General features: G+C 34.1%; 1 protein-coding gene across 2 annotated transcripts in view; it reads right to left on the reverse strand.

Moving 5' to 3' along the window:
• Positions 1-654: 654 nt before the first annotated feature.
• Pkc53E (Protein C kinase 53E) overlaps positions 655-12,596 on the reverse strand; it is a 64,890-nt gene continuing 52,948 nt past the window's right edge. For both annotated transcript variants that reach the window (XM_029316010.2, XM_029316009.2), the window contains exons 6-14: positions 10,743-10,896; positions 9,929-10,157; positions 9,512-9,643; positions 9,253-9,426; positions 8,666-8,757; positions 8,025-8,226; positions 7,361-7,549; positions 6,891-7,031; positions 655-6,814 (exon numbers count right to left, since the gene is read on the reverse strand). In XM_029316010.2, coding sequence (XP_029171843.1) covers positions 6,662-6,814; positions 6,891-7,031; positions 7,361-7,549; positions 8,025-8,226; positions 8,666-8,757; positions 9,253-9,426; positions 9,512-9,643; positions 9,929-10,157; positions 10,743-10,896 — 1,466 coding nt within the window. In that variant the 3' untranslated portion in view covers positions 655-6,661. The remainder of the gene's footprint in view (positions 6,815-6,890; positions 7,032-7,360; positions 7,550-8,024; positions 8,227-8,665; positions 8,758-9,252; positions 9,427-9,511; positions 9,644-9,928; positions 10,158-10,742; positions 10,897-12,596) is intronic.

Consider the following 12,596-nt stretch of genomic DNA (forward strand, 5'->3'; position numbering starts at 1 on the left):
CCGCCATGTTGATTCACCGATATACATTTTTCGGTGCTTTTTTCTACACTTACAAGAACAACATTCATGTTGTCACTCACCGAAAAAGGGAACGCAGGAGGAAATCCTTAATCCCTGGAACAATAGGACGCCGGCCTGGTCGCTGAATATCCATAACACACACACATACACTCGCGAGAGAGTTTCGCCAAGATTCATTTGAAAAACTGTCGCCGCGACTGAAGTAATTGCGAAATATCGCGACGATCCCGTCCGTTCGATCGATTCCGCGACGATCTCGCGATTCCGAAATCTATTGCGAATCACAATTTCACTCGCGTAATACACTTTATCGCGTTTTTCCCCGAAAACTCCGCTCAAATTCGATCGACGAACGTTCGCGCGTCTGTGCGGCTACGAAGCGAAGAAGGAACATGGCGTCCTCCAGTGGTGCCAACTGCGAAATGTCAAAAACCGCGCGGACCAATCAGAAGCTCTGTGTCGCGTCTAGAGAGAGAAAGAAAATTGGAAAATCAACATCTCTCTCTTACTAATGTAAGATTAAAGGAGATGTGTTTAAGGAAAAAAGTTTGATATTTATTGATTTAGAAAAAGAAATTAGAAGATTCTTGGGGGAAGGAGAGAAATATATCGCTATTTTTACAGAGGTAAAGATTAGATTTCTGTCAGCTATTTTATTAAGATTCAACATTGTGGTTCTTTTTCTAATTTTGACGCACGCATCGCTTATGATTAGATATGCGCACTCTATAATTCTACGTCTACAATCGAGTCGCTCGAAGTTCAATCATATTTGTCCTTTTCGCAGATCTTTTCCGATCGTTCGAATCATCTATATTCTATACAATAGTTAGAAAGAATCTCTTATGTTTACATTAAAAATTCATGAAAGACATCATAAAAGATATAGCGCGCGCGAAACATTTATAAAATACTGTGTACTTTTATATTATTGTTCCACATATGTAAGTATCGTTTTACATAGTAATTCACCAATATTAAATGTGTAATTACTAATCATTGTAAATTTTCATTAAAACTTAATTTTTTCAGCAAACACAATTATACAATATTTATGAAATGAGTAAAAGAACCAAGAAAAGTTTTTAACATATCTTTAGAATTACAATTATTTCAACAAAATTAATTAATATTTTAAAGAGAAAAAATGGCTTTATTAATAAGCATTAAACAAAAAGAACAACACATATTACAAACATCATTCAACATACTAGTATGTGCCTATAAAGGAGAGAGAAATAATTAATTGCAAAAATGTATTCATTATAAATAAAAATTCCTTTGACAATCAATACTTTCGAGTTATTTCATTAGCAAATTTTTTGATTTTACTTTTTTCATTAGAAAAATTTTTTATATTATATAACAATTTAAAAAATTTTTCAAAAATATAGACATAATATACAAGATAAATTTTTTAAATAATAACATATTATACGTAAGAATATATTCATCGAATTATCAAAAGATTTCGATAGATTCAAATATTAAATAAATATTAAGAATTTTGCTTATTACACAAAGACGAGATATTGTCGCGCAGGGGCTCTAACAAATCTTATCATGACACGAGAGAGATTCGGAACTTTTATTGCGACATTATAAATGCACAAAACATCTTAAAAATATGCATGTATGTGTAAATAAGTGTATTATATATGGGCATGTAATCAGGAGAACGACAGATTTAATTACAGTATGGTAGGATGAAATAGAGCTCTACGCGCGATTATTCTCTTCTATATGTATATATATATTTATATTATTCTACGTCTCTCTATATTTTCTATTTTCTTACTTATTTTTTTTTTTTTTTTGTTCTTTTTTATTCGCTACTCTTCTCGTTTAACTTAAGATCTAAGTATAACGTGCTAGTCAACCGCTCGACTACACTCCGCGATTACGCGCGTGGTGCGCACGCATCTGCAGCGTTATTAATGAAATTAGAAATTGTCGACTAATTATAGGGGTAATTACATAGTGGATTTTTTTTCAAGAACTTGGAACCTCAAAGAAATAAATATATGTATACGTTACAGAAGGTGCGCATTACAGAAATTATAATTAAATAAGTTCTTATATAGTGTATTAAAATCAGATGTTGCTAGCAAATTGTGCTGCCAAGATATTTTGCATATGAAATATCTAAACATTTAATATCGCCGCGAATGCGTTACGTACACACGAACTTTGTTCTTCATCACGGTCCACGGTTCTGAAGGAAAAATATCTCGTCTTGTGTGTGTGTACCTCTTCAACATTGTACATTTTATTTCTTTCCTCATTGGAAAAATAATCTTCATCTTCTTGTGCACAAAAAATTATTATGTGCAAAGATAGAGCAAGTGAACATTAATATTAAATATTTGAATATTTAATTCTCGATTTTCTTCTTGTTAATGTATCCATTTATGATTCGTTTTATCTCTGAGCAGAGATTCGACGTCATTTTCCCGGATTTTCTCGTTCAGAACCACGATCGACCAACACGCGTACTCGATTTCCTCTTGAAACTATTGTATATCAATGAGAATATACTCTACTCCTTACCTTCCCAGAAAGATCGAACACCTAGAACTAGAGTCCCGAAAAAAGAGAGACAGAATAACACAGTTCAAAGGAGAGCGAAAGGAAAGGAAAGAGATAGTCAGAAAGATCGCGACAATAGAGACGCAGCTGCTGCGGAAGCTGATATCTCACGCCACGTCTCTATTAAGAAAAACAAAACAAAAACCAGCACAATTGTTATAAAATCACTACCACTTATTTGATATTCCTCATTAAAGATTTTACCACTTCTCAAATATTAATTATTCAGCCGCTGATCGATTACGCAGAAGCGAAAGTGGATTGCCAAAAATGAGAGTGTCGGTCTCAGACACAATGCGCCTTTTTCATATTCAATTCTAAACAGTACACAAAAATTTTTATTCGTAAAAGTAACAACACACATCGTACTCGTATACGTATCATACACACTTAGCTACATGCTTATTTTTCGAAAAACAACAGTAATTTTATAAATACAAATAAATAGAAAAAAAGATGTTACAATAAATACAGATTTCTCATATTAAATTAATGTACTGTTTAGAATTAAATTTTTATAACATAATTTGTTTATAGATAACAGTCTACTTAAAACAAATAAAATATCTTGTCGCGAAATCGTATTTTTGTTTCTTGTCAAAATTTGCTGTCTCAACAACGCATCTTCTCTTTCTCGTAAATACGCGGTTTATCTGTTACTCTTAATAATGCCTTCTTCTAACACCTGGACCAAACTAGAAAGCGCTACAAGAAAATGCCACAAATGTGACAACGAGATATCTACTAGATAGACGCGCATAGGAAAAGAAGAGAGGCAACACAGCCTCCCTTTTGTAAATTTCATCCTTTTTTTTAGTACAAAAATAGATTTCGGGCGCAGATCGCGCAGGCTCCTGCAATGGATGTTTGAGGTCCGCGTTAACAATAATAACGAATCTTATAGTCATACCCCTTTCATAAAAGTAGCATCAAAATTTTGTTCGACTGCGAACGTGGAATGATATTTTATTTTAACAGGCGCAATAATTTTTTTATTACATTACTTAAAATTAGTGCTATAATATCGTAGATAAGCGAAAAATATAATCATAAGAATAATGCGAACGAACACAAGATATGCAGAGAGCTAGTGTGCAACTACCACATCGACTTATATATATGTATAATAATAATAATATAATAATAATATAATTATAGTATAACAATATATGTATATAAATTATAATTAGCAACGTATGTACGATACACAAAAGAACAACGAAAAATTCTGCCGGTTTGACCGATAAATTTGTGAGTTACGTATTCCTTGAAATTATATCAGACAGCTCGACGTTAAAAAATGAGAACGTGATTTTCGCGGCGAGACTACGCGAAGACGCCCGATCGAAGAACAAGATCGAATCGCCCGTCGAGAAAAGGGGCGAGAAAGTTACATTAAATTTTTTATTTATTATCGAAACACGCTCAATAATAACTGATACTCTCGGAATTGTAAAGAAACGCGAACTCGTATCTTTTCACCATGGCAGCGTCCATAAAAATGTATCTTTACACATAGCAATGCGAAAGAAATGTAATATAATTTTTATAAGAGATATCGAGATGTATCGAAAAAAATCTCATTACTTGGTAAGCACAATTTCACGATTCTGTTGTATCGAGAATATCACACAGCGAGTTCGAATGCAATTCAAATTATATCATTTGTCGAGACGCGATTAAATCCTGAAGATTCATCGCTTATACGTAAAAAGATGGACACGAGACGAGAAAAAGGATACAAGCTCGTCTTTGAGAATTTTGTAATTTTATGCGGCAACTCGATGAGCAATTGCAATTATTTTCTTGCACACAATTCGTGCTGTAAAAATTCGGAAAACAAAGATGATATAAAACCATTTGATCCTCGCGAAAAAAAGCTCCGCTATTATTTTTTATTCGCCTTAGTAATCTTATATTTCGTTTTAATTGCATCAATTTATAGCTGCGTCGTACAAATAAGAAGAAGAGTTGCTCGTCGATTTACCGGATGTACAAAAACGAAGAGAAGCTCGCGTTGCGAGCTCGTTAACTACGTCTACAATATAATTATATTTGCGCATTAATTAATTATAATTATTAACAACGCTATTGATCGCACGCGCGCGTCGCGACCGTCGAAAAAACAGAGAAGAAAAACATTGCATGAGTATGCCCTTCCTTTTGTGTTTAGATACTCGCTTGTACTAAGTTTCCCTAAGCTCCCTCCGATGATGCCTTTCTCGACGAGATAATCTCAGAAAGACTCGACGAGAAAAGCGAGCGCACCGATAATTACAAAGATGTGCGAGGGAAGCGCTAAGTGGATCAAGACTCTGTTCTTGATCCTTTCGATTGTCAAGACAATGCAAAACCAATTAATTCTTCGCTCGCAAAATATTATTCATAATAATAATGATAAGCGTATTTATAAGCGATAAGTATGCTTATCATTATTTTAATACAAAATCTTCATCCTTATATAATGATACTGCGAGAAGAAATTCTTCCCGTTGTGTTGCGTATCTATAATAATATATATCACACGTAAACTCAGAAAATCTGTATAACGGTGCGGTAAAAAATTCTTTACACAGAAAGTATGTGTTAATCGAGTTAATCGTCTTTTTTTCGCGCATTCCGCGTGCAAGACATTATCGTGTCAAATAATATCGTACGGCGATATTATTACATTAACGAAGAATACATGAAACTTTATACGGGCACACACCGGAATTTATATTGTCGACTTTATTCTCCCAGCATAAATGCAAGATTTTTTTGTATTATAAGATGCCGTCCTCCATATTATTCGACGCGATGACTTCCTCGCTTATTAATATTAACAGGCCGCGATCGACTCAGCGCATCCCCGGCTCGCATCAAAATCGCGTTCTGTGTCATTACTTACTGGTATAATGTATACATACGAGAGTTTTTATCGAGCATGATTCCTGCAGTCGTATCCGCGTTCCTATCAAAGAACGACGGAGAAAAACTAGAAAAGACACTTCAGACTCGTGCTTCCGCAACGAATAAAGGAGAAAGGAAAAAATATCAGACGTATCACTTGTGTTCGTGTGAATGTTTTACGTGTGAGTATATTCCTATATGTATACATGTATGGGTCTATGTGTGTGTATATATATATATATATGTGTGTGTGTGTGTGTGTGTGTGTGTGTGTGTGTGTGTGTGTGTTAATATGAGAATCGACCTTGACGTAGCATTAATAAATTCTTAACCCGTCTTGGGTCCGGAGAATATAAGGACCCAACTTTCTAAAGATCCGCTACTTAAGAAGATTAAACCGACGAGAAGTGCAACGTTAACGAAATATCGATAGAAATTTATAATGTATAATATATATATTATTTATGTATATATATGTAATATATACCGTAATGATTTTATGTGTATATATATATATATATTATGTATATGTATATATAATCACATATATGTATATTCATTCATTCGTCCTATATATATATTATATATACTCTGGAAGGCGACAGTAGAGAGACTACTGAAGTAAATGCATAATAATATATACGCAGAGAACGAAGACATTGATTTTGAAACTTCCGTTCTTACCGAGCCATTTTTTTGCATGCTACTTCTCCGTCCGTTGAGACTTCGTCTTTTCTTTGCGACAGCTATTTGAATTCGTTCGTATTCCCAGCACCTACGCCGTATTTCTTTCTCTTGTTTTACCTTACTTACAGCGTAGTGATACAATTGGCTATCGCGCGGACGCTTACAAATACATCGAAGAGTCTCGCGTGAATTCTTAACAAAATTCAAAAATGACAGCGCACCAAATTCTCGCTCATTTTTATCACAAAAATGCTATAGCGAGATTCGGAGATGTAGAGATAGAACGAAAGAGAGAGAGAGAGAGAGAGAGAGAGAGAGAGAGAGAGAGAGAGGGAAGAGAAAGAGAAAGAAAGAGAAAACGATAGAGAGCAAGATAGGGGGATGAGAGAGCCCTGAGTGAGACAAAGAGAAAGATGAACGACGAGGAATGAAGTGTGAAGGATAGATACGAGCCTGAGATAAAATATTCCGCTTAAATGTGTTGCACAAACTCTGGATTGAGATACGAGAAACCCATAAATTCCGTCTGGTCCAAGTTCATCATGAACAGCTTATCCGTGGGAGTTAGTTCTACCTTCTCCGAGGTGAATTGCTTGTCGAAGTTACTCACGTCTTTACGATGTTGCTGCGCGAACAAAAAACGATCGTTAAAAGAATATTTTTGTCTTTTAAATAAACAGGAAAATATTTTGTCTGCTCACAATCTTTGGCTTGAACGGTGGCTGCACCTCGCGATTCTCTATCTTTTCCCAGTCGATACGCCGGAAGAATGCGTGGCTCCGCACGTCATCCTCGCCGCGCACTCCACATCCTAATCTCTTGCTTGGGTTCTTTGTTAGAAACTGTGTAACGAATAAATTTCGTGCGAGTTAAAAATTCATAATCAGATACGTCATCCACATATACATATTTTCTGAGAATAAATTAAATTTCAGCAAGGAAACTTTCGTGTAGAATTTTCAGAATTACATTTACAAAATGAAATTTTTATCATCAGCGAAAAACAGAATTTTATTTAATTATTTATCGGAGATGTAAAAAAGTTAAAGCTTGTTTATAAAGAAGATTACTTCTTTTAGAACATATTTAAATAGGTCTAAAACTCTGCTTAAACTTGTTTAAATTCCAGGAAGCTATCGAAGTAATACCGGGATATAGAAGACATGCTTACCGCTTTACAAACTTCTTTGGCCTCTTTGGATAGACTCTTCGGATAACTGACATTATGGTCCGTAATAGCGGAGAAAAGTTCGTCCTCGTCCTCGCCATCGAACGGTGGCTGACCCACTAGCATTTCGTAGAGCAATACACCGTAAGCCCACCAATCCACGGATTTACCATAAGGTTGATATAGGATAATCTGTGCAAATATAGAGAACAATGCAATTCCAACAGGTAAGCTACTCCCGAAATTTCAGTTTAATTTTATCGGATATCCTTCCGGATTGGCTGAAAACTGCGATATTATTTCTTGTGAAATTTTCAGATTCAATTTTTCGCAGTAAAAGTAATTTTCAAGAATAAAAGATTAATTATGGAAAATTGCGTTTCAGAAGCAGAAAGAAACAGTACAATATTACTTGTAATTTAAAATTGACTTTAACAAAATTTTAATTTTTTCTTAAAATTTAATTCTACCGAGACATGAAAAACTAAAGCTAAAAGTTAAAAAAACTATGAACAAATGTCCGAAAAATATCTTGTTATATTCATTTCATGCTGAAGAAAAATTGATTTCGAAATTTGCGTAAAAAGAACCGACAGTGTATATCCTATGTGTATCATTCGCTAATATCTCGAGACAATATTGTGACAAGTTTTGTGTAAACATTCACCTCCGGTGCTATGTAATCGGGCGTGCCGCAAAAGGTCTTGGTAGTTTTATCGCCGGAGATGCCTTCCTTGCACATGCCAAAGTCGGCAATTTTTATGTGGCCGTCCTGATCCAGCAAAACGTTGTCGAGCTTGAGATCACGGTAGACGATGCCGCGCGAGTGCAAGTAGAACAAGCCGATCGCTATCTCAGACGAGTAGAATCTGCAAATGCGAAGGAAGACATGTAAATCGATGCGAGAGCAAAGCTCTAGTCGTCGTGTCGAGATCAAGGAGCTTTGAATGAAATGAGATTCGTATGAAACTTGGTGGAACGTGCTTTACTTTGTGGACGCGAGATAAATTAAATCTTGAGGTCTCGCGATGCGGTCGAGATTAATGAGAGCAGAATTATAAAGTCACGACGACGATGAGACGACGAAGCGACACAAACTGCTCGCAAATGTCCACCGTTGATGAAAGACGTACATCTCCCGTACAATTGGTTTTCATTTCGTATTCGAAACGCGTCGAGAAAGTTCGACAACGTGAATCGCTCGAGAGTTGCCGCGTCGTCATCATCGTCTCACGGCGCTTTAATAGAGTTAAGGATATCGATCCACAAGTTAAAGCGGAGCACGTTCACGGACGTTAAAATACTCACACTGCCACCGGTTCTTTAAATTTGCCACACTGCTGTATTTGGTACATCAGATCGCCGCCGTTCACGTATTCCATTACGAAGTATAGTCGATCCTGAGGAGGAAAGCAGAAAGCGCATCTTTGTAAGACCGCAAGTAAGTGTTTCAATTAATCTTTCATCGCGCACATATACAAGAGAGCTTATGTGCTTTTCGCTCAATGTTCTCCTCTTTGAGAAAATTTAATCGAAAACTTAATAAGCAGATTATGCCATTTTGATAACGTTTGAATCAAATTTTGAAGACGTAACCGAGAGTTTTACTTTTTTCATACACATATTGTATCTCTCTCTCTCTCTCTCTCTCTCTCTCTCTCTTACAACATAATTTTTTTATCTTCCATTTTAATGTATTTGAAATATTTTATCATTTATTTTAAAATTTATAATATAAAATACAAAAGCTTTAAAAAATAAAAAATTACCTAAATATTGTATATAATTTATATTTATCTAATTAAATAAAATAATTAACTTTCAGTCAATTTATCTTTTAATTTAGAATTTGGAATTTACGTAATCCGGACTAGCAAGCAAAGTATTATTCGTACCATTGTTTGAAAGCAAGAATGCAATTGCACGAGGAAGGGTGGTTTACTCGAGAGCGCGAGTACACGTTTCTCCACCATCGTACATTCCACATCGTCGTCCTGAATAATGATGTCCTTCTTCAAAATTTTGATGGCGTACAGCTCGTCGGTTCCCTTTCTCTCCGCCAGCAAGACCTTGAATTAATTATTGATCCCGAAGTCGAGAAATGCAGTCGAAATCGTGTCGTATATAGTCACCTCTCGAGATGGCAAAACTCACCTTGCCAAAGCTGCCTTTGCCGAGTACCATTAAGAAATTAAAGTCGCTGGCTCGTATCAGATCGCTCTTGCCCATATTGTGCGGAACATCTTTATCCTGGGTTGCATGTGTCTTCTTCGTCACCGAAGTTTTCTAAATAAAGTCCACAAAATGGCCCTTGTATGAGTCATACTATTAGATATCTAAGCAATGTTATATTTTTTAAAATACAAAAAGTAAATATCACATTTCGAATGTGTTATTTGAAATTGCTTCGTTATATTTATCGAAAAAATAATTTTAAATAGATTATTTAAAAAAGACTTTCTTCATTAATTTTTCATTTCATTTCAAATTTAAAAATAATAAATATTTATTTTTCTGCTCCTAAATTTTAAATGTATTTTAAATTGCAATATTTGCCAAGTAAATAAATACCCGCATTTTGGTTTTAAGCTCGGCGAGGTCGACGCCTTCCTCAGGAACAGGTACATTGTAGAACTCACCCTCCTCTTGAGTTAGGAGCTTGAACCAACCACTCGCAGGCGCTTTGATAAGTTCCGATATGCCAAAAGATAGGGATCCCATAAAATCGTTCCTGGACGTTCGATCCCAATCCCATACCTCGATTAACAGCCGCCTATCTTTATCCTCCGGTTTCATGTCGCTAATAGTAAAAGCCAGATTGCTAAGCCCTGCTTTATCTCGCAAGAACAGCGATTCTCTTGCAAGCTCTTCTAATTCAATTTCAAGATGTGCTCTTCCTACTTGAGTGATCGATTCTTTGATACGTCATAAAATAGAGAGCTTGATATAGAAACATTTGATTCATATTTAAAAAATCTACTTGTTTTCATATAATTTATTCAATAATGTCAATATAATTCTTTGATAAAAAAAACATTAAAATTATAAATACATTCAAAATATATAAAATTAAAAAAAATAAAATTTGATATACATTTACAATCTTTTATATAATTTGATGTTTTGTAGAACTTAGAGATAATTTTAGAGAGACTGGAATCGTTAAATTCACTTCTACGAATTTACTCAATTTCGGTACCTACTTTAATAAATAAGCAAAACCGTGTACTATTTATGTAATACTCATTTATGTAATACTCATGAAGCTCAATTGGAAGGAAACATCTCGAAATGTTTTATCGTTAAAAAAAAACACAAACATCTTAATCTTCAAAAATAAATATCTAATAGTCCGACATAAACTTGACTCGGCGAAGGAACTTACAAGCTGATTGTCTCGTTCCATTCTGGATTTAAGTTCGACTTGATTGTCTTTGTTTTCTTCTTCACGTTGTCCGAGTCCGGGATTAACTTCAGCTTAACGTAAGGATCCGATAGCCCGTTCGGATCCATCGGAATAAGATTTCGTCCTTCTCGCACTGCGAACGAACAAATCTAATTCTTTCGGAAATAATTGACAGTAAAGAAAAATAAGCTCCAGAGAGAGACGGAAAATTAATTTTTCACAAGTAATAAAATGTAAAAATATGCTAGTACTGATATTAATTAAATAAAAAATAATTAAAAACTGCGAATTGAAAAAAAAAACAAGCCACAAAAAAGTGTATCGTAAATTAAAATGCTAATCATAAACTTTACAATACATATATATATTACCAATTAATTTATTCTATTACCAGTCACATATATTTATGCTAGTTTTGCTTGTGTATTTTTTATGCATTAATTTAATTTAACATATAATGTCGAGATTATTGAAAATTTAACGAGATTTATAGAAACTTTCTTTTACAATCTATCTTGTTTTAAATATTAAGTTATCAATTTTTCTTATATCGCAGAAAAATTATTTATATGTATAATTTACATTGTACATTTAATACTGTGTTATTGTGTCTGATATTTTATAATAATTAATTAATAGTCTATTAATTGGAGAGATAAAACGCGGCTAAGAAAAATCTAATTAAGTGGAGAAAAGTCGCATTTTGTTTCGCACGAAGAAACCTCTAATAAAGGTTTTATCGATAACTTCGATTAAACCTCGAGGTAATATCCTGGTAGCCCATTCGGGCGCACTGCGAATGAGTTTGAAGAAACCTAATTTTCGAGATAATCGAGAGGTGATAAGAACCTCGAGGGAACCGACACGCCGTTTTCCCGCAATGCTTGTCGAGCCATTTACAGTTAGATAAAAATATTGCGATACGACGGCAAGATTTTATCGCAGCTGGGTATCACAAATATTTTCCTCTAAATTTACTAAAAAATTTCGCTCTATCTAAATAAAAATTCTCTCTACATTAAAGATTAGCCATTTACAGTTAGATAAAAATATTGCGATACGACGGCAAGATTTTATCGCAGCTGGGTGTCACAAATATGTATTTTCCATTAAAGAATTTCGTTCCATCCGTCTAAATAAAAATTCTTTCTGCATTAAAGATTAATTTTATTCCCTTCCATGATCAACAAAAATAGTTAAGATGCGAAGATAGAAGATATTTAAATTAAATAGAGTAACAATGAAGGAATACGTCCAGAGAGTCTAGATTTAATGGAAGAACATATTGTACCCTTGTATAATGACTCTTGTGACGATTATATAAATTATAAATAACAACTCGTCGGGAAATTCACTTGTTTTCGATAACGTTGCTCCGTTTCGAAATGATTACTATCGTCTTATTATCTCTCGAAATATGTAACGAGTACTACAAGATCATGCGAACATCCCTTACAATCATTTAAATTAGCGATTAATTAATTTTTGCGTTTTAATTAGCCATTAATTCGATTCTTTTGGATATCATATCATGGAGTGTTATCCGATATTATTATTATCGAATTTTTGGAGCCTTTAATCGATCAAAACATTGCGAATAATTTCGATTTCAAATCGGGCAACGCATTTAATTCATAAACAGAATCATATTTAATTTAAACACAATATATTTATACAATACAAGTATATTTAATATATATTTTGATATTCGTCAACACAGCGTAATAAAGATATGGCATTATATATATATATACATCGATGATTTTCGCGAAAACGCGTATTTTGTGATAATTTATTATTTATTCAATCGAGATCTGTTACGAAACAAATAAT

This window comes from Nylanderia fulva, unplaced genomic scaffold (genome assembly GCF_048542155.1).
Source record: "Nylanderia fulva isolate GAGA-0341 unplaced genomic scaffold, ASM4854215v1 Scaffold25, whole genome shotgun sequence".
Classification (NCBI taxonomy): domain Eukaryota; kingdom Metazoa; phylum Arthropoda; class Insecta; order Hymenoptera; family Formicidae; genus Nylanderia; species Nylanderia fulva.